General features: G+C 35.1%; 2 protein-coding genes across 15 annotated transcripts in view; one reads left to right on the forward strand and one right to left on the reverse strand.

Annotated features, from left to right (window-relative positions):
- Klp10A (kinesin-like protein 10A) overlaps positions 1–19595 on the forward strand; it is a 153508-nt gene extending 133913 nt beyond the window's left edge. For all 5 annotated transcript variants that reach the window (XM_019047135.2, XM_019047125.2, XM_019047115.2 and 2 more), the window contains 8 exons: positions 931–1093; positions 2082–2328; positions 3042–3184; positions 4119–4285; positions 5511–5665; positions 6972–7190; positions 7978–8152; positions 15202–19595. In XM_019047135.2, the coding sequence (XP_018902680.2) occupies positions 931–1093; positions 2082–2328; positions 3042–3184; positions 4119–4285; positions 5511–5665; positions 6972–7190; positions 7978–8152; positions 15202–15356 (1424 nt within the window). In that variant the 3' untranslated portion in view covers positions 15357–19595. The remainder of the gene's footprint in view (positions 1–930; positions 1094–2081; positions 2329–3041; positions 3185–4118; positions 4286–5510; positions 5666–6971; positions 7191–7977; positions 8153–15201) is intronic.
- Positions 19596–20156: 561 nt separating this feature from the next.
- Positions 20157–25221, reverse strand: part of LOC109033903 (plasma membrane calcium-transporting ATPase 3) — a 469278-nt gene continuing 464213 nt past the window's right edge. For 8 of the 10 annotated variants that reach the window (XM_072303337.1, XM_072303338.1, XM_072303341.1 and 5 more), the window contains one exon: positions 20157–25211. In XM_072303337.1, coding sequence (XP_072159438.1) covers positions 25002–25211 — 210 coding nt within the window. In that variant the 3' untranslated portion in view covers positions 20157–25001. The remainder of the gene's footprint in view (positions 25212–25221) is intronic. The other 2 variants (XR_011900360.1, XM_072303342.1) reach the window with 2 other exon arrangements.

Consider the following 25221-nt stretch of genomic DNA (forward strand, 5'->3'; position numbering starts at 1 on the left):
GTACTATTTTATGTTTATTTGGACGTATTTCTATCAAACGGACCTAAGCGCCATAGGGTGAGGAAGGTAGAAGGGGGCTTGGATTGGCGGCGGAATCGGGTGTCCGGCTTATGCCGTCCTATACTCGCAATGCTTTTCCATGGCGCTTAGGTCCGTTTGACAGAACGCGTTCCCCGGGATTCTAAATTCCTCAACAGGAACTCAAATTGGCGCTTAGTTCCGTTTGATAGAAATATGTCTATTTATTCTTCATTTTTTGTCCAAGTTATTCCAAGTGATGTTACCAGGCCGATCTCAATTAAGTTTTGGCTATTGGCAATAGTTTTCTTCAAATTAGCCTCCTGTCCTCAAACGTTTTAACAATGATTCGGTGTTTTTATCGCTGTTAAACAGCTTCGAGAGAGCTCAGTCCACTTATCAGAGGTTGGGCTTTGTAGTGGCTAGAAAGGGACTTCATAGTATGAAATGATTGCTCATTAGGTATGAAGCTCAAAGACTTGTGAACTAAAATTATCAGGGTGTCTAGCATCAGGATTTTCCTGATTCTATCAAGATTTAATCTTGATTTCATCAGGATTTGAGGAAAAATCGGTCGTAAAATCAGGATTTGAGAAAAGTTGGCCGTCCGGTTGGATTTTTTTTATCGAGCTATTAATTCTAGAGTTCTCCTTTCGCATACACTTATGTAGAAATTTTAATATTTCGCCGCAAAAAATCAGGATTTGGAAAAATGATGAAATCAGGATTTCCCAGAATCAAGAAAAACTAGACACCCTATATTCAACAGACCAACACTGACGGAGATGAGGAAGCAAACAAACTTGAAAGTAAGGTACTCTTCTTTCTCTCTGTGTAGAGATTTCATACCAATGTATCTCTGCTGTACTAATTGGCTTGATGTTTTATGAAAAATGTAATTTTCTTTTCCAGAACTTGCCAGGAAAGAAGTGGATGTGATAACAGTGCCTACGAAAGATCAGATTGTCGTCCATGAGCCCAAGAACAAAGTTGATCTAACAAAATATCTCGAAAACCAACTGTTCCGTTTTGATTACGCATTTGACGATTCTTGTGATAATGATCTTGTTTATAAGTAAGTGTGTCTGTCCTTTTTCCTTCTTCTAAATTCTAATGCTACTTTTTAGTGGATTTTTTTTGACCTAGTCTTTTGTGTAGTTAACTTTTTGATGTATGTAACATCAGCCTCACAGAATGATATGAATACCATTCCATCAAATAGTTCTTAATGCTAAATCAGAGTATCTCCAAGTCTGGAAAGTCCGGAAATAGTACTGATTTTCAAGGACGATCCGGAAAAAGTGCAGAAATTCCACAAGAAGGTTCAGAATTTTTTTCATTTTTTTGTCATTTTTGTCGCAATTTGAGCAAGAAATTCAAACGTTTAAAATTTTTCGAATTTCGTCAATCGGAGGTACTGAAAAAGTATTGAATTTTTCTGTTGATGAAGTACATACTGAATTTCTTGGGAACGTACTGAAAAAGTGTTGTAAAAGTACTGATTTTTGGGCCAGTCTATTTTAGTAGACACCCTGTAAATAATCTGTGAAGAATAGGGAGCAAGTCTTCAAATTTTTATGACTAACTTAAGTCTAGTGTTTTCTTAAAGATTGAAACAAAAAAAAAGGGGGTAAAAATCAAATTCTTAGCAAACTCTTGCTACTGTGTCATATGTATTCAGGTATGTTTTTTCTGTAGAAAGAGGCTTTACTAATTGGCTTTCATATTCAAAATGTTTCTATCTCGTAATTCTCAGCAAAAAGGAAAAAAGTAAGCCAGTATTAACCACCTAATGTCCAGTGTTCCTGTTACTCCAGAAGATGACCGTCAAATAGATTTTAAAAATTGACATTTTAAGGGGAAAATGAGACAGTAATACTATTAATGCTTCAAACATTTCTAATCAAAGTTTTAAACAATTTGAAACAATTCATTTTAATTGCTGCTTGAAAAATTCATGGATCCTGTTGTCTTAATGTAGATCTAAGTGTTATAGAATGCCTCAATATCAATCGTTAAATGCTTTTTGTACGGCTGGATTAATGGTTTTTTCCTCTTTCCAGATTTACTGCAAAACCGCTAGTCGAAACTATCTTCGAAGGTGGTATGGCCACTTGTTTTGCATATGGTCAAACTGGAAGTGGGAAAACCCATACCATGGGAGGTGATTTTCAAGGTAAAACGCAAGATTGTAAAAAAGGTATCTATGCCATGGCTGCGAAGGACGTTTTCAAATGGCTACGCTCACCCAAGTACAAGCCTTTGAACTTGATTGTTTCGGCTAGTTTTTTTGAAATTTACAGTGGGAAGGTTTGTGTTTCCTTTTTTTCTTTTTTCTTAATCCGAGTTGTATTATCTTCTATTAGCTTGGCTTATGAGTCAAGGGAAAGGTCAAGTCTTCCACCTAAATAAAAGTAATATTTTCCATTATAAATACAGGCTTTGTAAGTCTCCCTCTCAAATGAAAGTAATGTTTTCCAATATAAACACAGGCTTTGTAAGTCCTACTCTGAAATAAAAGTAGTATTTTCCAATGTAAAAATTTAATTTGTGCAGCAATTCCTCAGATTTTCTGCGGGTTTTTGTTTTTTTCTTTAAAATTAAAAAAAAGTTCTTTAAATTTTTTTTCTTAAAAATTAGGAGGGGAGTGAAGCCAGACTTGCGGCATTAAAAAAGGGGTGAAAAGTTGGCTAACACGTTGCTTACAGGGGAGGGGAGTTAAAAATTGGTGAAAATGGTGTACATAATACCTGAGTAGCCCCTAATTTAACATTTACCCTTCTACTGAAAAATTTGGCCTTTTTGCTTTCCAAGTGGTTACATTCGTGACATGTATTTCAAATAGGTTCTCCTTTTAGTTAGGTTAGCAGATCTCTCAGTATCTTAATGTAGTGCAACATCCAGTCAAGAATTTTAAAGAAAAAGTGCTGAAAATTTGAAGTTTTCAATTCTTCAGTGGTGTCCAAATTATCAAATCCTGTAGTTCGTCTGCATTGTTTTAATATAATATTGTTTGTTTGCAGGTTTTCGATTTGTTAGCAGATAAGGCAAAATTACGGGTTTTAGAAGATGGGAAGCAGCAGGTACAAATCGTCGGTCTAACTGAAAGAATTGTAGAGAATGTAGATGATGTGCTCAAATTAATTCAGCATGGAAACAGTGCTAGGTAATAAGAAAATACTTATTTTCATTTTCTGAGTTTTGGAGTTTGATATCTTTCTTTCATTTTGCAGGGAAACTGGATCATTGTGTTCAATTTTTGTAACTTTAGTATTTGAATTAGTGAATGACTTATTCCCAGTTTATTTGTATTGTCTGGACCAGTCTGTCGAGAGAATGGCAGGAGACAGGTTGCCAAAGAAGGTCCTTGATTGGGTTCCTCCTGGGAGAAGACGCAGAGGGCGCCCAATGAAAGGTTGGAGGGAGGGGATTGAAGCGGAAATGTTAAAGTGCTCAATGCCCCAAGATTTGTGGTTTGAAAGAGAGCAGTGGAGGTTCGGAGTCGTAGAGCGCGAGGGAGTACTGCAAAGCGTATACTTAGCTGCATAAGCGTCACTTATATGTATGTGTATTTGTATTGTATAGTTAAAGCGGAATGAAAATAAAAGTTAGAAAGATTTCATGACCGCGCAATGGAAAATCTACTCGCAAATTTTTTATCGCTTCATCTGGAAGTGCTCGAAGAGCTATTTTTGCAGTTTTTTTATAATTTTCTTTTGATATGGGAAATTGTATAAATATAAATTTAAAAATGAATTTTAAAGAAATTGAAAAATTTAAAAGAAATTGTAAAAATATAAATTTAAACACATGTATTTTAGCAGATTAGATAATTTTATCACATCTCCTGCAATAATTGTTCAATTTTTGAATTGAGAATATCCTCATGTTTCCAGTAGTTTCGACCTATACACGAAATTCCAAAAGTTTTAGACACCTGCAACTTATCCATTACCATCTCATTCAAAATGTCTCAGTCGTCACAAATAGAGATATGTATTTTCCCAGTTCAGTCCTCAGCATACTGTCAATGTCTCTGTTTTTATGCTGAAACTTATCTTGTCATTGTTTCTGATCTTTGATGCTATGATTGATTTCAGAACCTCTGGTCAAACATCAGCTAATAGTAATTCATCAAGATCACACGCTGTTTTTCAAATTATCGTCCGGAACCCTGGTGTCAGTCGTATACATGGCAAATTTTCACTAATTGATTTAGCTGGTAATGAGCGAGGTGCGGACACTTCCTCAGCCAACAGGCAAACAAGTAAGTTATTTCTCACTCCAACTTTTTGTTAAGAACCTTAATATTTATTTTCATCCGACACCTTGGGTTGCAAAATGCAATGATCAACTTTTGATCTCTTTACCGGAGGGACTTCAGGTTTGAGTTCAAGTTCAAATAGCAGAGTATCTGAATATTGTTCTTTTTAGCATATCGCCCATTATCCGTCGAAGTCAGGCCCAGTCAAATTTCATGATCCTATGTTGAAAAATTCCTTAGAACCACCTAATTTTTATAGGTGTTCAAAATCATATTTCTTTCCGCTGCTGATAAAGGGCAAAATTTTGAGAGACTCTTTTCTGCGAGCAGTCTCAAAAGGGCGATGGAAAATATTGTAAAATCTTGGAAAGATCATTAATTATTCGGACTGTATTTTGCAATAAGGATCCACTATTTTGGACTTATTTCACAGACAATGTATGTGCCATTAGTTTCTCTATGCAGGTAGAGGGTTTTGTGAGCAAGTCAGAAATGGAAGTTCCCAATCGCTGAATGCTGTCGATTTATTCTTGAAAAATCAAATCCAATGGAAAATCACAAGTTGAAACGCATGTTTTCTTGTTTCATCATTAAGGTGGTTCCATTGGACGTTAGAGAATGATTCGATAGTCAGCCTGTAGATGAGCCAATAGTGGACTTCAAAGACACTCCTATAAGTAATTTGAAATCCAGGAACTATGAACTGATTGTAGAGGTGGAGAAATGGTGCTGGGTCCACCCCATTTCTCCACCTTGTTACGTACAGTATTCGGGCCACTTCTTAGCAAGACCAATCCACACAGGTCAGTCATTCCCGAGGACGAGTTTTGGTACTCTACTGCGCAGTGACGTAGTATTGAATGCCTGCAATGTATTTTTTATGGGAGCACCCATTGTGACGTAGCATTGAGTGCTGCGAGTTAGGGCCGGGCGGGGGAGTGGATTTCAAAAAAGCTGCGCAATGACTGACCTGTGTGGATTGGTCTTGCTTCTTAGTGTTTTTTTTCTAATTGTCGAGTCGATTTCAAAAGCACCATAGACCCACCGTATTATTAAGAGTAAGAAATTATGTTTGAATATTATATTTCTGCTTATTGTTTTCTGTTCAAAAAAGTTGAAGACCTAATGCTCAAAAGAATAGAGCAATTGAGTCTTTACTCTATGTCTAGCTGTTGAATAGAAAACCAGTATTCGAACAAATCTCTAATATTTATTGTTTCTGTTGTAGGAATGGAAGGAGCCGAAATTAACAAGTCCTTATTAGCATTAAAAGAGTGTATACGAGCTTTAGGTAGGAAAGGAGCCCATCTCCCTTTCAGGGCTAGCAAGCTTACGCAAGTTCTTAAAGACTCTTTCATTGGAGAGAAATCTAAAACATGCATGGTACGTTCATTCTCGTTAATTATGTGTCTGTGAGTTGTATTTTTTTTGCATTACTGAAAGAAATCATTTTTTGTCTCAATAAGCAGAAGCCTCAGGATTTAAGACTCTTTTTAATTCAGACCTTAATTTGATGACAAGCAGGGTTGCCACAGTCAAGGAAAACTGGGAGTTGTCAGGGAATTTTAAAAAGTCAGGGAAAATGACAAAAATGTCAGGAAAAAATTGTCAAGTCACCTTTATTTCCTCTCTAGAATGGGTTTGACGTTTCAAACAACAAATTGCCTGAAAACCATCTCAAATCATGTCTTTTTAAGCATCTGGCATATCCTCAATGGACTACTAGACTAGAATTTTAGTATTCTGATACATGTTTCTTAACCAGAATTTCATGTAGAACACGATTCGTGCAACAAAAATTACTGAAGCCAACTCCTAACGGAGATATTAACATTTTTATCTCACATTGGTTACGAGGAATTATTTGAACTGCCCGCTCACAAGAAACTCAAAGCTCTACGTGAGTCAAATCGCGCACTACAACGGTTTCAGCAATCTTCTCAATCGAGCAATGTTCATTTCCCACTATGCGTTGTTCAAACTGTAAGCAATTTGCTACAGCTGAGCCAAAGCGTCAAGATTGAGGTTGCCAGACTTTTATATCTCAGCGACTGTCATGATAAACGTTTAGCGCGCGATGTGAATCACGTGGAGCATTGAGTTTTCATGAGCGGGTGGTTTGAATTCACGCATCAAGAATTATTGAATATCTTTGTAAGGATGTGATTTCGGTAATTTTCCTTGTGCGCATCGTGTTCTATGTGAAATTTTGGTTAAGAAACATGTATCAAAATGCTGAAATTTGCACCTTGTCTAGTGGTCCATTGTCAGGGAATTATACCAAAATGTAAGAGAAATTGGAGAAATGATAGGAAATTTCATTTTCTAAATTTTGTGGCAACCCTGACAAAGGAGTACCTGGTACTAAGTAATGGAGTAAAGTTCATTCATAAAAAGTTCCAAACACTGGGAAAGCCAGTTTGATTAACATTTTCTTTCTTGTGTGTGAAAATTTTATTTTTTAAAAGAAAAAGAGAAAAGTTGGTGATGTACTGTCTAATAATATGAAAATGTACAGACATCCCGATTTATCATGATGTATTGATGCCAGATTACCCCATCACAAGAATACTCATCAATTTAAGAAAACAATTTTGCATACACTTTTGTTTTCTTTCTCTCCCTTTGATGAAAGACAGACCAAGAAATGTCTTTATTTAAAATGAATGTGCGCTTTCTTCTCCCTCAGATTGCAATGATCAGCCCTGGAATGAGTTCTTGTGAACACTCATTGAACACTCTAAGGTACGCTGACCGCGTGAAAGAACTTGCGGCCACTGATCCAGCAGCAGACAAAAATTCATCACCAACTCTTGATTTGTCCCCACAGAGGAACAACGTCTCGAATCATCACGATAATAGCGCAATGATAGAAAATGGAGATCTTGCAGCCCTCCGATCACTAAATGTATGAAGCATTTCTTGTTGTATAATCTTTGTCATTCGACTCATTGGTTTTTTTGTAGAAACCAGTATCAACATACCAATAGTTAAAGAGCAACACTATGCAACTGACAATTTTGGCAAAAATGAGTTAGCAACTTAGCTGCAGTCTAAAATATGCAAGCTGATATTTTTAGTTAGTTCCAATTCTGCATGGGAGCTCTGCAATGATTTTTTATCGTAGAGTAAGATTTCAAGTGAATATTTTCATAACTCTCCTGAAAAAGAAACATTTTATCGGAGGAAATTCGGCTACTCTCGAATGTTCGTGCGGCATTTTTCCTTAGCAAGGCAGTATTGTGGCGGCGGGTCAATTCACCTATGACGTCTAACGACAATCGTGGATGAATTGATCCGTCAAACTCTCGCTCAAAAACCGAGAGCTCCGCACCGGCACTTTTCAGCGCCGTTCGTAGCTTCGTGGATTTTAGCGAGGGCTGCCTATAAGGATTGATGGGGACGACGAAAAAGGATGTGAAATTTAGCTTCACCGAGTGAACAAGAGAGCATCAATAAAATCTAACTATGATTTCGTCCTTACTGTCGGGAGGTCGTTACCGAACTGCCTGACCACAGTCCGGTCGCGCGCTGGTTGCCGGAGAGCGCAACCAGCGGCCCCCTCTTGATCGCCGCTCGGCACAGTGCATGTGCGCCTTCTCCCTCTCCTCTCTCGCGGCAGCGGGGAGTATCACAGTATTGACTCTCATTTTGCTCTCAAAACACTGCTCACTGGGTTTTTTTTATTTTTTTAGGAAGGGGAGATCTCAGCCGAACTGTACACTTTCCATGAAGCAGTTTCGCAGCTCCAACTCCAAGAGGACGAGATGCTGGACATGCACAAAGCTCTATTAGAACAGTCAAAGAATTGGCAACAGCGGGACATTGCGCTCTTCTCCATGACGCGCGACGTCGACTACGACCAAGACGGTAAAAATATTTTTCATTTAATTAAAACTTTCTTAAGCTTTATTCTCCTGCCAATAGTTTACATTTTATTGTTTTTTTACGCACTTCCACTCTTTAGCACATCTAGTCTCAACAGTCAAAACATTTCTTATCAGGGCTCCGCAAGCCCTGCTGGAGGAAGCTCTGACTTTTTTAGGGTTTTTTCCGTACCTTTTAACACCCCTTGATTTTCAGGGATTTTTTATTGATGTGAGGTCATGGAAGATCTGAATTCAATCCCATATTTGGACTTGATTTTGCAATTAGAAACTACAATTTCCGGCTCAGCTTAAAAACAACGTATGTACCATTAGTTTCCCTTTAGATATATGTGTTCTCGGATGAGCCGGATATTGCAGTTCCTTAATGCAAAATTTAGTCCACTTTTCATTTTTAGTAGAAAATTATTTTCACTTTTTTTTTTTATTCTGAGTGCCTTAGTTCATCTCAAGAGACTTGGCGACGGTAGAGTACCCTTACAGGGATGGACAAAAGAAATGCTGAACTTATTGCAATGTTTTTCATTTTCAAATCAAATTGTTTCAGTCTTTCGTTGCAAAGTGTTCCCTGTTAATCCAGTGAAAAACAGGTCAAACCAAAAAATTTGAAAAGGTTTTGATGGCTCGAGCATTTTCTTTTGCCCATTTAAGTAGGGGGAGAGTATGGTCATTTATTCGCCACTTTTTTATTTGTTATGCAAAATAGGGTTTCCTTGAACTCTCACAGCTGTGAGTGAACAAACATGATAGTGACTACACACAACCACTAGATTTCTTATTGAAAGAATTCAATGGAATTATCATTAAATAATAGCAAAGAGTGACAATCAATTGATCAAAAACTACCACTTATTAGAATAGAAGAAATGCGTAGAATTAAATATTAGGTTAGATAAGTGGTCAACTGGAGGCAGAAGATTGTAATCAAGTAAGTTCCTAAGTTTTTCGAGGGGCTTTTTGCACTTCTGTAAGGAACTCTATTTCAGTTACCTATTTTGCCTGATATTTTCAATACTTAGCATGTCAAATCAGTACCAAATTGTGCTTTGTATCGTTATTAGCTTGAATTCTATTTGACCAAGTTAAAAGATTCGTATTTTGTAAATCTGTAAACTTTGCGAAGCTGGTTTTGCAGCAGAAATTGAGCGATATTACACAATGAGGAACCAACTTTTTCAGCTGCAGATAAGTGTTAGTATGTACGAGCTAAGAATAGCGGTTCCTCTCTGTGTAATGCTGTCCAATTGTCAGATGAGTGAAAATTCAGAACATTCTAAACGCAATCGGGTATTCGTCGCTGAGATTCTATATTTCTGTCCTTTATACTAATGGAGTTGCCCAACCAAAAAAATTTTTGTCTTATTCTTGAAATTAAAATTTAGTAAAAATGACGTATTGCAAAGCTTATGAAGGAAATTCAAGTTTTTTTATTTGCTCCTCTTTTTGACTGATTGTAAAACCAGGAGTGCAGAAGATACTTGATATGCACTTGGTGCAAAAATGTGGAAAGGCCTTATCAAATACAGAAGAAGGAAAAGCTTTTAAGAGGCAAAAGTAGAAAGTCAAAGGAAAAGAGAAAAAAGTTACTCTTGAAACTGATCGGAATAGTGGAACGCCAATGAGGAAAATGTAGAAGCTGGAAAGATTCTGCACCCTTGCGTAAAACTAAGTTCGCACAATTTTAGCAGCACCTGGTGGCACTTTGGATGTTTTGAATTTTTGCTTGTTGTTCTCACATGCTTAGTTTTGGTCCACTATGAGCATCTCTCATTGGATGTCACTCTCAATGAATTCCCTGTCATCTCTTTCAAATGCTTCTTTAGTCTCTTCTGTTTGTTTTCTTTAGTTCAATGTTTATTTGTATGTAAATGCCTTAAGTCTCTACTCGTTAAATTGTTTGTTCTTCTTTAAATTTTACAAGTTTTCAAGTATCTCTGTCTTGATTTTCTGTCCTTTGAAGAACGGTGATAAATTTTATTCTCTGTTTTCTTTGTTTTGTTGTCAACTGCTTTGTTATTTCTTCCTCTTAAAAGATGCATTTTGTACTAAGTGACTGGTCAAACATTGATAGTCTCTAATACGATAAATCTCTCACAGAATCTAACTTCTCAGTTCATTCATCTGTCCTTTTTTTTCACTTTTTCAAAATTTTCCTAACAATCAACCCCCTGAAAAGTATGATCGCTTGACTCTATCAAAATTAGAGCCTGATACTATTGCTAAAACAGCAAACCTGATGTGTTTCAGCCTTTAAGAACCATTTCTGGTGGTTGCTTAATCTTTTACACATCATATTGACACTAATTAGTCGTAGTAGTAGTATTATTAGTTATGAGTCACTCAACAACTTGTTATAACGGAAAGTTTTGCTGTGATAGTAATAGTTTCATAGTTTAAGTTTAATATGATGTGTAAAGGATTTTACCACCTGTGAAGATAGCTCACAAAAGCTGCAATGTATGAGGTCAATGAAATACCTTTAAAATGCGTTAAAACTTCTTGATAAACTGTCCCACAACATGTCGCCTAAATCTCAGAGAAAGTCTAAGGCTTCATGAACCTACAACTTGTTTTTAAAAGCCAGGAATAGATAGTATCACCAGGCTGGACATCTAGGTTCTCACTTGGGTGCATTGTGCCACAATTTCTGAATCCTTGCCTAAGAAACAATACTGCCGAAGGGACTGTTCATAAAATTTGTGCTCCAAGAGAATGAATGAAAAGGGCAGTCCCTTGTGACGGGTACAATACAATGAGGAGAGAGAGTGTCTGACACGAAGTGATCTCTTTCAAAAATAACAGTGCGAAGCAATCTGAATTGCTTAGGTTTCTGGTGGTATTGTATCTTGGGCAACAAAATGGACGTCACCATTTACTAATGTGACTGAATGTTCTAATCATGATAAATCCATAAAATTTAAACTGTTATGTATTAACTGAACTCACATCAAAACTAGGCACTCAGCATGGCTAAGGTCTACAAGCTTAATAGTTGGCAGTAGCATGCGGAGTTACGTCTTAGTGTAATACAGCCCTAGACACATGTGTATATTTGAAAATTTAATATCCCTCCAATGATAGGCATAAAGTTAACCGCAGAACTGTTTTTTGTGTATCTTTCGGTCTCATGCCTTCTTTTTTTTATCATTCTTAGTTGCTTTCAAATGTTGCCAAATCTATAAGAATTTTTAAGCGTTTAATAAGTCTCTTGAATCGCAACCAGTGCCTGCCTAGGCATGCTATATGTTAAATTCTCTTAATTTTACCAGAAAATTATTTTGATGGCCAAAATGCAAAACCACTCATTTTTTTTACATTGTTGCAGACTTCCTGTCAGATTTTATTTTTTATTTGGAAAACTAGTCAAAGTAATCTCTTGAAAACTTCTCTGATTTTCCTTATCTTTCAGCAGAATATTCAGTATAAATTTCAAGTTATGAAGTTGACCTCTTTCTTGTTGAAAAAATAAAATAGGAGCAGAAATTCTGAAACACCGTAATGGAGTCACGTGGTTTCGCACTTTCGCCATTGCTTTGAATGTGGAATGTTAGATAATGCCGCACATAAATAATATATTGATTCTCTCTTTTAAAACGTGTTATGCTAAGCACTTTAACATCTAACAGGGGTCGTGATTTTGAAGGCAGCACGTTTACTCAGACCAGTGACTGATTTTTTTTAAAGTTCAATCTTCATCAATAGTCAGTCATTTTTCCTTGAGAATTATCAAAATTTTGTGAATGTTCTACCTGCCTTAAGTAGGACTAGCGGAAAATTGAAGGGTAAACAAAAAAGCGGAAAGAGTTACCTTGAATCATTCCACACACAGTGTAGCAAGGACCATTGAGAAAACTAAATCTTTACTTTCAAACGTGCAAATCATTTCTGACTGCCCCTGTTCTTCATGCAACAGTTCACGCAACATGCTAATTCTTTCTCCTCCATATTTCGAATAACCATTCGGGGTGCATTGGTAAGAAACCAAAAATGAACGTCTCCCAAAATCATCTGAGGAATCATTTTTAGTACGAAATTCCGTTTCAAAACCTTATGTTCATTTGCATAGAACCTCTTTTTCGTAGGTAAAACAAGCATTAATTTTGAAATTTGTGTAAAAACACTCTATCTGTGTTTTTTCGCTGTGAATAAAAATCTCTCCCAATTTTTTTATATTCATTTATCAAGTGGTGTTATAGCTATAGAATCTATTTCGGTCAGTTTTTTTTTCTGGTTGATTACTCTAAGTAAGTACTTTTATAAGAGAATGAAATGACTTATTTGCACTTTGCTTGTGATTCCTCTGCTTCATTTTTGTTTGTATCTTTCCGATAAATAAATAGAGTTACGCAAAGGAATCGCATTTAGATTGCGGAGCTTCAAAATCTCATCTCTTATTTGAATTTTTTAGGAGGAAACCAACCATTTTCGCTTAAAGTTTTTTGGAAGTAACCTTCATATGGGCAAAAAAAACTACAATTTTCGAGTGGAAATTTTGGTTGGTTTCCTCCCAAAAGATTGAAGTAAGAGATGAGATTTTGAAATACCGCAGTGTAGATGTGACTATTCCGCTTAACTCTTTCTGAATGTATGCTGTTAGGTTTGCATTGACTTTAATTTTGCTCTGGGGGGTTTCATTAGAATTTGCTGTTTCACAAATATGCAGCAGGAAAAAACTAACAAAACAAACCAATTTTTCGTTTTCAGTTCTACTCGTGTATAATTTTTCATGTGAAAAGTCAGGGAATTTTGATTATTTCAGTCGGGGAAAACAGGGGAAAGTCAGGGAATTTTTCCGTCTGAGTTTGCAGACACCCTGCTGTATATTTTGTAGTCAAAAAAGCATATTTGATGTTCAATTAAGGCAATTTTGTGGTATCTGTATATTCTTCAAATAAGCAATTTTACATTCTTGATATGCCCTCACTTAAATACATTTTATACGAAGGCTTTTTTAAGCTTTCCAGGTAAAGGGAATTTTTATTGAAGCATGTTTGGTATGTGAGATTCATTATCTGTACAATCTTATCTCCTCCCTAGTGCAGTTAATTTTTTGTATACCTATAATCTGGTTATTATCACTTGACCATGCTTATTAAATCACGCATGTTGCTGTTCAGAAGCTTAGTGTTGTATGATTTTGATTCTCCTATAAAGCACCAGAGGACCTCGAACGGTTGATCCAGAATTCTTGCCAACAACTGCACACCAAGTTTTCTCGTCCCATTTCGACTAACCGCAAAAGCATGCAACTTTTTCTCCTGTGACCTCTCTGTTTCGTATCTCAGGATTCATTAGGGGTCATTGACCAGAACTAGATGAGTTGAATGAAAAACAAATATATGGATATCAGGCATGCTTTCTTTACGACAAGGTATCTGTTGAAAAAGTCAAGACATGTGTGCTTGTGTTTTCAAGTTGTACTCTTGAAGAATCCTTTACTACTGATGACCATCATCGGTGGCGCCTTGGCGCAGCCAGAAACTTTTTATGCAGGGTCTTTTGTCAAAAATGTCTCACAGGGGCAGAGGGAGCAGGTCTAAAGGCAAAAATTTAGTGATAATTACGAAAAATGATGTATGGGGAAAATTTCCCTGTCATGGGAACTAAGCTGCCAGTTTATTACCGATAAAATTAAATTCAAGTTCATAATCATAAGAATTTGCCTCTTCTTCTCATCTGAGCTTTTCTACGTTGAATTTTTCTCTGGAAAAATCAAGAAATTCTAGAAGGAAAAACGAAATTAAAGAGAACTATATCAATACAAGTACGAGTATTAAACTTTTGCTGGTCAATTTTGTAACTGGCATATTATATATCTATGCATGTCATTGGTGGTATTCTCTTTCATCATTCAATCAGTTTCATTTTTTATTTTTTAACATCGGGTTTGCTTAGTGAACTTTTCCACATCATGGAATCCTACATGCGCCCTTTTTCTTTGATCTTTGAACTCCTATCTCATTGCCTAAAAAACTAGACCTATTAAGTGACCTTTTCAGCAAATATGTATTAACGTTGGCAAAGAGTTCAGTGGTGCAGATCCAGTGACTATTCTCGCACTTTGGCGACACTGGGTTTTGTTTTTTTAAATATCGATGATCAATGTGTGAAATGACGCATCTCCATTGCGGTGTTTCAAAATTTCCGCTCCTGTCTCTTCATGCCTTCGAATTTTTACAGGATACTCTGCCAACAGAGAAGAAAAATCGAGGAAGTTTTTAAGAAATTACGTTGACTGGTTTTCCAAGGAAGAAGTGAAGTATGACAAGAAGTCTGGAAAATCGTAAATGGAGATACGCCGTTTCACATCGACATATCGATGGCCAAAGTGTGAAACGGCGTATCTCGGTTTGCAGTGCTTCTGTCATTTTTTATTTTCTTTATAGACAACTACTTAAGGTTTTTTCTTGAAAACAATAATAGTTTTTCTTCTGTGTGTGAAGATTATTCTGTGAAAATTTCGAGCCATAGTGTTCATCCGGTCTTCTTATAAAAAAAAAAGGGCGGAGATTTTAATACATAGTGACGGAACCCAGATACGCATTTTTGCAGTTTCACCAGCGATATGTGAAACAGGGGATATTTATTGAGACATGTTGCCCCACACAGATTCGATTGTGTGATGAATTTAAATTGAGGAAGAATAGTAAGAATCACTCCCATATGAAACAATCATTGTAACGGCTTTTTTTTACCCGGAATTCCAGCGAGCACAACTGCAGTATCAATGGAAAAAATTCTTGTCTAGCGGCTCCTCATTCAGAATGAGAAAAATAGCTTGTTCCCCTTCACTGTGAGATCTTCAGAATTTCATCCAAGTGGTATTGTTTTTCAGGCAATGATCTGTGACCAGGTGCCTAGCATCACTTTCGTTTCCTGATTTGGTTTAAAATCTTTGGCTTGAAGTTGTCCTCGTTTATTTTTTGTGACTTTTTTGTCACTGTTGACTTTTGCTTTGTTTTCATTGTAAACGAACATTAACATTCTTGATAAAATTAATCAATGTCTATTTTACTATTAATTTGTTAACAGCGTTCTCGAAAGAGCTCCAAGACTTGGTGGTGGAAAAACGTAATTTTCTGGATGAATTCTACAGTAAAATAGTCGCTTTCCGGCAACAACTTATTGAAGAGGAAAAAATTAGTAAGAACATGAGTAGCAACACTCCGCACCGATTTTATAATTAACAGTCATTACATTCCTCGTCTTTTATATTTGTTTGATATTATGTACATGATAAGTATTTCCCCCTTTTTCAAACACTTTCAGTTTTATGAGAAAAAAAAATGTCTAGTTTCAATCATGTGCTTCTTGCCATTTATTTATTATGTGTAGCCGTATTCTCAACAGAAATCTCTTTTACCTGCATCATCTTGAATCATTAAGTGCACACCTGATTGGTAAAATCATCGTAACCTGAGTTGTTGCGTGTTGAGCAAAGAGCTTTCTTCGGAAACACTTAGTTTCTCAAAAACTTGTTGATTGTTGTCATTGTCGATGCACATGAGACTAGCTGGTGTCCAAATTTTTTTCTTTTTTTTCCACTTTTTATACCGTACTTGTAATATTATTTTAGTCACTTAGACCTTTTTAATTTGGAATTTTATTTGCTGAAAGTATTCTTCAATTATGCTGCTCTCATTTTTATGATCAAGAAAGTTCGGTGTTTTAAATTGAATGAAACTTAGTTATCAAAAATAGCAAGCATATAGCAATGATAATTTATGTCGCAATTATTTTTAATACATGAGTGGCTGCAATTTGAACTATTTTTTTTAAAAATAAGATTTATTCCATTATTTAAGTACTTTATCTTTTAAGAACAATAATGAAATAAATACTATTTTTTTAAAAGTAGGGCACTCTTTGGCTACTCATGTATTGTAAAAATAATATCATAAAAAATTATCTTAAATTGTGATTTTAATCAAATTTTTTTAAGGTTTTTCTCTAGCATTTGATGATCAACGTATAATTGGAACTGTTTTTCGAACCGTTGTAAACATTCCAATCAAAATCAAAACGTGAATGTGATAGTTTTCTAAATAATTTCACTAAATTCAATGTTTCTAGTTATCTCAAGACAGAAAAAAAATTATAATAATTAAAGAATTGTTTTCAATCATCTTTTTATCTTAAATGAGAAGGGCAATATTCACAAGAAACAAGAACTTCAGGATGTAGTTAAAAGTTTAAATTTCATGATTTAACAGTCTTGTTCTACATCCACTTTGCAATTGAACCGATACTTATTTCAGGGCCCAAGCCCCGAAATTAAAGTTTTGGAAAAGAAAAACCGTACCAATTGGCGTGCGATAATCTTTTGAGCTTCAAAAATGTTTGTATCTGAAGAATTTCTTCTGCAACTGTTCTTTAAAGGTTGTTTGTACGCCAAATGGCACACTTTTTTCCGTTTTTTCTCAAGACTTGGATTTCGGTACTTGGGTCTCCGAGAAGAAAATTGGTTTGATTGGTTCCATGCAGAAAGTTTTCTCCTTTTTATTTTTATGATCAGTCACCTTTGTAGTCAATTCTGTTAAAAGTCGAGAATTCTCAAGAAACTTAATCCATATAATCAGATGAATTTTGAACCACGATTCTCTCTAATCACTAACAAATTATAGTGGTTCATTATTAAGGTGTGAGCATTTAGTTTCTGATAAAAAATGGGCACATTTGTTTAGTCTGAGCATTATCCTGTTGTTCTGAGCTAGGCTAATAGTTAGTCACCCATTTTAGTTGATTTTTTTTTTCTCTCTCTGCTGGTCCATTTTGAAAAGCAGATCAGAAATACTATGCATAAGTGCTCTGTGGCAATATCTGATCGTTAGTTTTCAGCCGTAGTCCTGATAATAATTCCTAGCTAATTTTTTGCTCTGTTATTGACGTAAAAACTGTTATCTGCCTTAAAAACGTTTTAATTTAGTCTGAATGCCTTTGGGTGGTCACTGGATTTAATTTCAAAAGACTGAATCACTTAACTGTAGAAATGTTGCCGTCTTTAACGAGGTCGTAATTGTGAAAATTAAATCAATGAATGATGAAATAAAAATTAATAATCAATTAATTTGGCATGAGCGTTTTTTCGGAGAATTGTTGTTGTGTGCAGCAGGGTGGTAAAAGCTGATAAGTCCTTGTTGCCATAAAGAGGGGAGCCTCTCCAATTTTTGTTAGTATTAAACCAGCAGTACTCGAAGGAATTCAAAATGCTCCAGCATTTTAGCAGGAATTGATTCTATCAAAGTGCAGGACTGTCTGGAACTTGTAAAATGTGAAAAATTCCCTTATCAAGTGCTGAAGAGCAAGGGAATTTGAAATATTTGTAGAAAATTCGCCAAGGAAATAATAAATTGCTGTTATAAATGTTGGATATGAATTATAAAAACGTATTAATGATGGTGATAAAATTTCGTAATAGTTGTTTTAAATTCTGTCGTTACGATTTTTATTGTCAGTTTTCTCTCTGCGATGTCCAGAAAAAATGCTCAAGGAGCAAGGTGCAAGTAAGGAATTTTCTTTTAATTCTAACATTTTTCCTAGGAACTCCTAAAATTTATCACTAGACTGTGGTTTAAGTGTATTGCTGAATGATGATGATTCGGTAAGGTTTATTTATTCCTCTCTCTTGAGACCATGGCGTGCCTTAAACGTTTTTGGCCTGCAAATACTCAAAGTTGGCTTTGTTGACTGGACTCGTTTTATGTTGCGGGTTTGTGTCGCAGGTTGTAAATCAGTCAAAGAGCTGAATAAGTAGAAATTCGCAGTTTCTTAGAGGAAGACAAGAAGAGAAAACAAAACTTGGAGAAAAATTGCTCCCTAATTTTGTTGTCAGAGGTTAATATTGCAAATGAAAATATAGTGTAAACGAAAAGAGGCAATCGTCAATCCTAGTAGTTAAGTCGTGACTCCGGAAATCTACCCTAAAGAACAAATGACATCAGTGTCAGATAGAACCATCCTGAATTCCAACAGCTATCTTTTGAAAGCAAAGTTTCTCATCCAGCTCTAGGTTTTGATGTGAGTTCGATTGATGAAATTCTACTGATATCAAATGGAGTTTCCGTTTCTCTTAGAGTTACCCTAGCCTACTAGAGGTGATCCTCATGTTGCTGTTCATGCATAGAGATAACTTCATCCTCTCCCGTAGCCTACTTTTCTCAGCCCAAAAATTATTCTTCAGTTGTTTAGAAGAAATTTGAAGCATTATGAAATGGCATTAGAGTACTCAGCAATTTTGAATGAGACCAGAATCATGACTCTACTTGATTTTTCATAGCAATCTTACCCTGTTTGAAGTACGATTGGTCAATTTTTTCCTGAGCCGAGGAACATCAATACAAAATCATTTGAGACTACATCTCCCTCCTTATCATGTTATTCCTCTAACGTAAGGGCATATCTCCAAAGCTCTGTTGTCTATGTAACACTATGCTTTCTGAGGCTCGCATGGAAATAGAGATATGCCTTTACATCAGAGGACCGATGATAAGTAGTTCTGCTGTGCGGAGGGAGAATCCTATGCATCGCTAAATTTCTTTTGATAAAAAGTAAGTTTTCTGCAAAGCTCAAGCTCAAAGCTCTTGCTTTTTGATGCATTGTAAGTGAAAATTTTAAGGGAAAGTGTTTTATTCTCTCAAAAAGGAAATGCTCTATCCAATGACATGTGGCAAAATTTGAATGTTCATATGGTATTCTTTCTCAGCACAGCAGAGCAGGGTAGTGGGGCGCAGGCTTCCATTAAACTCTGAAAAAGAAAAATTTATTAAAGCTATCCGATATTTCTTCAACAGCATCCAGCAGATCATATGAAGGGAAGAGAGCCAAAAGGGATTATTAGCATTGCAACATTGCTTAGTTTATTCCCTTGACGTTTAACCCATTTACCCTTGAATGGTTGTAAATTTTCTATTGAAATTCTCTGTGTGATCACACAAAATACTACAATACTCCATGTAAAAAATGCTCTTTTTTTTAACAAATTAAACAATAATTCTAAGTCCTTTTGGCTCTGAACCCCTTACATGACTGAGCATTCAGTGCACTAGATAAGTAACTTTCTCAGAGAACGTCTTCTGTGGTGTTCTTGAATCTGCACCGGATGAAATTGATCTCCAGTACTTCATTTCTTGACCTCAGCTGTTATCTTACCCCCTGACTAATACTCACAGTTACTTGTATAAAATGCATCCTAGTTCTCTGTACATTGTTCGTATCATTAATTAGGCCTACAGTCAAACAGTAATATGTATTGCTTGTCAACTACTTGTGTTATTCTTTCATATTAGCTGTTTGAAGTTGAAAGATAGTCCATTTACTAATTATAGCAGGTATATATCCATCGTTTTAAACAATTTTATTTTTTCTGATCCTAATGTACCATAACTCTGTATTAAATAATTATATTATTTTTTTGAATGAGAATCAAATATATTTTGTTCATTTCTTGACCTTATCCTAGTGTTGAAACGACATAAGATCCTTCATTTAAGTAAAATTCTCTATGGATCAAGATTGATCACTGTATTCTATAGATTGATATCTTCGATAGTTCAATTGTGATAAGAAACAACTTCACTCTCAAAAAATTCAACCCTCTGATTGGCTGCTTTACTTTTACTGCGCTTTCGAAGCGCGGCAAAACTAATAAAAATTCACGCAGGCCAAATAGTTTTTTATGATTAGATCACCAGAAAAAAAGGGCCCATGAGTAGATCTTTTTATCATATCATTTTCAGTAGACTCGGTGTCTTGGTATTTTTCATGAATTTACCAGAAAGAAAGAAAAGACTATGAATAGGTCTTTTCATTATCTCTTTCGCATTGGGTCCTGTAAATCCCCTTACTTGCTGAGAGCTCTTGTGAAACATTTAAATTCACTAGTTGAACGCTTTGTAATTTCCCTTGTACAACTAATGCAAATATATGTATTAGAAGGATTGGACAAAACATTGATTCCAAGAAAGGACTTGAAGAAAAAGACAAAGCGATTTAATAAATAAAAATAATAACTTTTATTCATAAATTTGTGGAAAAAAAGAAAAAAAGCCAAAAAGGCGATCTAAATTTAATATTAAAAACTATTCAGCTTCAAAGGTATGTGTGAGTGCGTGTGTGTGGGCGAATGCACATATACAAATGTACATACATTTTAAAACATACACACATATATGCAGATGAATACATGTATGTCCATGTATGAATATCTGATGCTAGCACACACACGTGAATAAATACATCGTGTTACGACACGAGCATTCATGTACAGACTGATTCTTGCATACCACTCTATTAATTACTCCTTGTGAATAGGTAATAATAAAAAAAAGATAAATAAATAAATAAATAATGTTATTAAATAAATGAAGTAATGTAAAGGGGTGAAGACATTAAAAGTAAATTTACAAAATGAATAAATTAAAAGTACTGATTTGGTATTTTAAATATGAACTGAAAGATGAAATGAAACATTTCACTTATTAACAGGAAATACGAAAAAAAGAGAGAGAAAAGGTTCCGCTAAAAACGTTATAAGTAATAGCTTGATTTTGAATTAACAAACATGAGGGAAAAATCAAATATTAAAACAATAGACATGACTCTATAATATTAATCTACTTTCATTGATTAACAATATTTAAAACTAACCGTATTGGAACAAAAGAGCAAGTGCTTCCGAACTTAATTTCCACAATAAGTACAAATGTCAACATTACAAATGCATAACAAACAACAATAATCTAATATGCTCAACTCAAAATAAAACTCATTACAAAGTGTCATTGATTTTTTAACAATTTATTTCATTAGTTTCTTTTTTTAAAAATTTAAATTTACACAATTCTAAATCGCTCACATAGGTACGTAGATACATACATTTCAAGTCATGTATGTACTTACATATCTGCAAATAATATGTTAAGTATTATACATATATAATGCATGTATACATAGGCTTAATTACTTGAAATTGTAAAAATCTTTTTACCGAGGGGAAAACGTTGTGAAAATTATTAATTTACAAAAAGAAAGTTTGCTAAGATGAAAAAGTGACGGGAGGAAAATACCGGCAGAAAAAAAGGTTCCTGCCTAAAAAAGAGCAATAAATGCACCTGATAAATACACACTTGTAAAGAGCTCAATGTGTGGAAATAGGTTCGCTGAATAAGACAGAAACGTTCGAGAGATATTGTAATCTGCTGACTTACAAGTGGGTAGAGAGGAAGGTTCCGTTTTGTTTTTCGATAGCTCCAGCAACAACTGGGAGAGAATTGGGAGAGTTGTCAGGAAACCGAGAGTAGGAAAAAAAAGGAAAAGTGAAGGGAAGTTGCTAATAAAGCGTTGCAGCTTGAAGTCTGAGAGAACGCTTGTCTCTCCTATGAGGTGTGACTGCGAAAGTTTTAGAAGAAACTCTATTTTTGGCACTTTACGTTCTTGGAGTGAATTGCATCGCTTTTAAAGTGTAATCCATTAAAAGTGAGTTTCTGTTTTTGAATAAAAAAAGTATATCTATCAAAATAAAAATAGTATATTTAATCAACATTAAAGTAAACATGAAGTTTCACAGCGGGTGTAAAACAAAAGGTGAGAGAGGTGATTTGATGAAAACAACCTAAAACAGCTTAAAATGAATAAAAATAAATAAATAAAGGAAATCATTCAAAGAAAATAACTAACAAGTTGATGAAAGTTTGTTTGAAACAATAATCCATTTATACAAGTTACAGCTTATCCCTAGGTTTCTTGTTTTAATTTGTTTTCTTGAATATTTTCAAAACTGTTTGCACAAGCATAAAATACAACTTACATGCAAGTACACAGATGTATGGTTAGTACAAATGTAATACATGCATAATACATATGTACATTACAGTTATATACATATGTACACATACATATATAATATATATGTGAACACATAGGTATATAATTTGTTAAGTAGTCTCAATAAAACTAATATCTATGAATTTACTTAAGTTAAATTTATACGATAGCTTTTATCATCAAAGTTACATTGCCTCTGAATATCTATTTAAATTCAATAATTCTTCATTGATCAGTGTTCATAAAAGTCAAAATATTTTTCGGCTCCTTCCAGTTGTTTTGAGTCAACATTATAAATTCATTCACAATGAATACAAATAAGTAAGAATTGATTAAGTTTGATAATGTTTACGTCAGAAATAATTTAACGACAAAATCAGCATGTCTTTTAAACTGTTATTGCAAGCACACTAAGTGCTTTGTTATAAATCTATTTACAATATAATATAAACTTAAAAAAAGTAGGTACATTAAAATAAAATGTTCACTTTTTTTTCTTCATTCATGACTAGCCTACCAGACAAACAATTAGACTTCAATGGGTCATGTGAATCATGGCTTCGGAAATACGATCGAGCCACTAATGGACAGTTAAGTTCAAAGCATTCATTTATCCTGTCTAATACATGGTGCTATCTTTGAATCAAAGGATTTATGTGAACAATGAGATAGATATGTTTGCGCAGGTGAAAAATACGCAGACACATTCCCATGAAGCATATAGATCTATTGATTGATATCTATTACACCTGAGAGTGTCTTATCTCTGATTGGCACTCATCCCAAGTAGAGCAAATTACTCTAGTTGAAATAATATGATTAGACTTCAGCAATTTTTCAACATAAAATCGAAATTTAATTGCAATTTTCCAATTACAGGGCCCTAGAATATTCTGTTTCAAACTGCTATATTTCCGCATGTTGTCCCATAGAAGATATTGAGACTAGCCTTGGCATATATCTACCGATAAAGAAGGCGCAAGTATTTTTAGGATTAAGGATTTAAGTGTTGAGCAAAACTGCAATGTTCTGCGAGCAAATTGCTACTTGGGTAGTGGGGATGATTTGAAATCTTGAGAAAATCGAGAAATTGATGAGCCATGACGAAAAGACATGACCCACACAGCGTGGCAGTGGTTAATAAATTTAGTCTGGTGGCAGCGAAGGCGGGAGCAGAGAGGACAATATCACAAATACTCTGCTTCACTCATCATTGGAGCATCAACATTGTTTGAATCCATTTTTGACTTGCCATTGTGTGATAAATTATTATTTGTATTAGATAAAAATACTGTAGGCTGATTTGCATGAAACTAAGCCGAACCCGCACACTGAGAATGTAACATCGATAAAACAAGTATGAGCGTCACGAACAATCATGCATGGTGCACAATATCCATTTACATGCTCAGTCGTTAGCCGCAACAAACCCCAGTGGGACAGTTACCACAAACAAAATGCAGATCCAAGCTCCGTTAAAAAGTCAAAATTTTTCCTTTTCCCCCTTTTCCTTACTTTTCATTAACTTTCTAATTTTCATACGTCAACCAGGAGAAAATTATACAGTGACGAGTCAATTATAATACTGGAAATGAGATGAAAAAATTAAGTCAAAGCAAATCCTTATGTCAGGATCAAACAGACTGATAAGTAGGAAATAATAAGTTTTAAAACAAGCATTATCAACCAAAATATCATCCACCTGCCCACAAATAATTAAACGATGAAAAAAAATCTTGGTTGACGAGAGAACAGTAAAGACGGGAAAGAAAGAAAGAAAAAAAAAAAAATGAAATAAATAAATTGCATAAATGCTGTGTGGGTTAATTTGTACACAGGTGGTATGAAGATAAAATACAATGAAAATAGGCAGGCATACAACCTCACCGTTGTTCGAAATAATTCAATTTTCACAGGTTTTTTTCCTTTTATTTTATTTGGAGAGAGAGGAGAGACTAGTGACAAGAGAAAAAAACTATAAATAAAATGATTAAATTTGTCGAGTGTCCAACAGTTTTGCTCAATGAATGAAACTGTCTTTGGAATTACTTTTTAACGGAGTCTCAGGAGCAATCTAAAAGAGGAACTATTTAAAATCTTATAAAATAAGTCATCGACAAGTGCTAGGACTAAAAATATTGGATACGTCTATCGAATAAAAGAAGAGTTGAAACTGTTGATGACTATAAAAACAACTGTACAAGTTAGAAATCTAGATTTCTGCAAGCCGAGAGAAGGACGTTTGAAGTGGATCTGAGCTCAGATGAGAGTTTTGCTTCTTTTTTTTTAAGTGAATGGCCAAAGAGTGACCATAGAATGAAACCGGTGGACACCCGGCAAAGGAAAAAAGACAGAAATGAATGAGATTGACGATATATTGATGTGATATAACCATGGTGGCATGGTGTCAGAGGTGCAGATTGACATGCTAGGATTAGGGCAAGCTTTGATCAAAAAACATTAGAATAGCTCCGATAAATTAAAAGCGAGGACGTAAGGCACATAATGCTGAGTAAATACATTTAATAACAATTTAAGTACATGTATGATTGGTAACTATACAATCAAATCAAACTGCTAAAATCTCGAGAATAACAGCAATAAATTTGAGTCTACTTCTTCCAATTTAGACAATAGAGGCAAAACAGATGGTTGATTCACGTCTTGATGGTACTTGTTTTTTACATACTAAAAATAATTTTTAAAAAATAAATGAAAATCAAAAAGTGAAATAGAAAAAACTAAAAATACGAAAACTTGGAGAAGAAGGAAATGAAATTGAAAAGAAAACCAAACGAAACATGGGAGTGTGAACTGAATCGGTAAGCTTCGTTTCACGTAGCGATTGGTCGTAAGATGTTTCTCTGATACAGATAAACATGACTGAAAGTTTGCTTAAAAAAGATTTAAATTAGGAGACGCTACATAATTGCAGATGAGGTCAACAGCCCAGAACTAATGCATAATCGCAACATCTAGGTTAAGTCCAAAGATGAGGATGAGGGAGTCTACTAAACGGCAGTCTCCGTATGACTGTGAGACGAAAGGCGTTCCACGTCCACTTCAGGGACCATCAATTCATCTGCGCCTGTATCAGCATACTCAATGGAAGAAGTCTGCGATAACCGCTTACTAAGAGAGCTCTGCTTTCGAAGAACTTCAGCGAGCGATTCACCGTATCGTGCATCTAGCCCCTGGCGGAAAGCATTAACTACTCGAATCTGAAAACAA

This window comes from Bemisia tabaci, chromosome 8 (assembly GCF_918797505.1).
Source record: "Bemisia tabaci chromosome 8, PGI_BMITA_v3".
NCBI lineage: Eukaryota > Metazoa > Arthropoda > Insecta > Hemiptera > Aleyrodidae > Bemisia > Bemisia tabaci.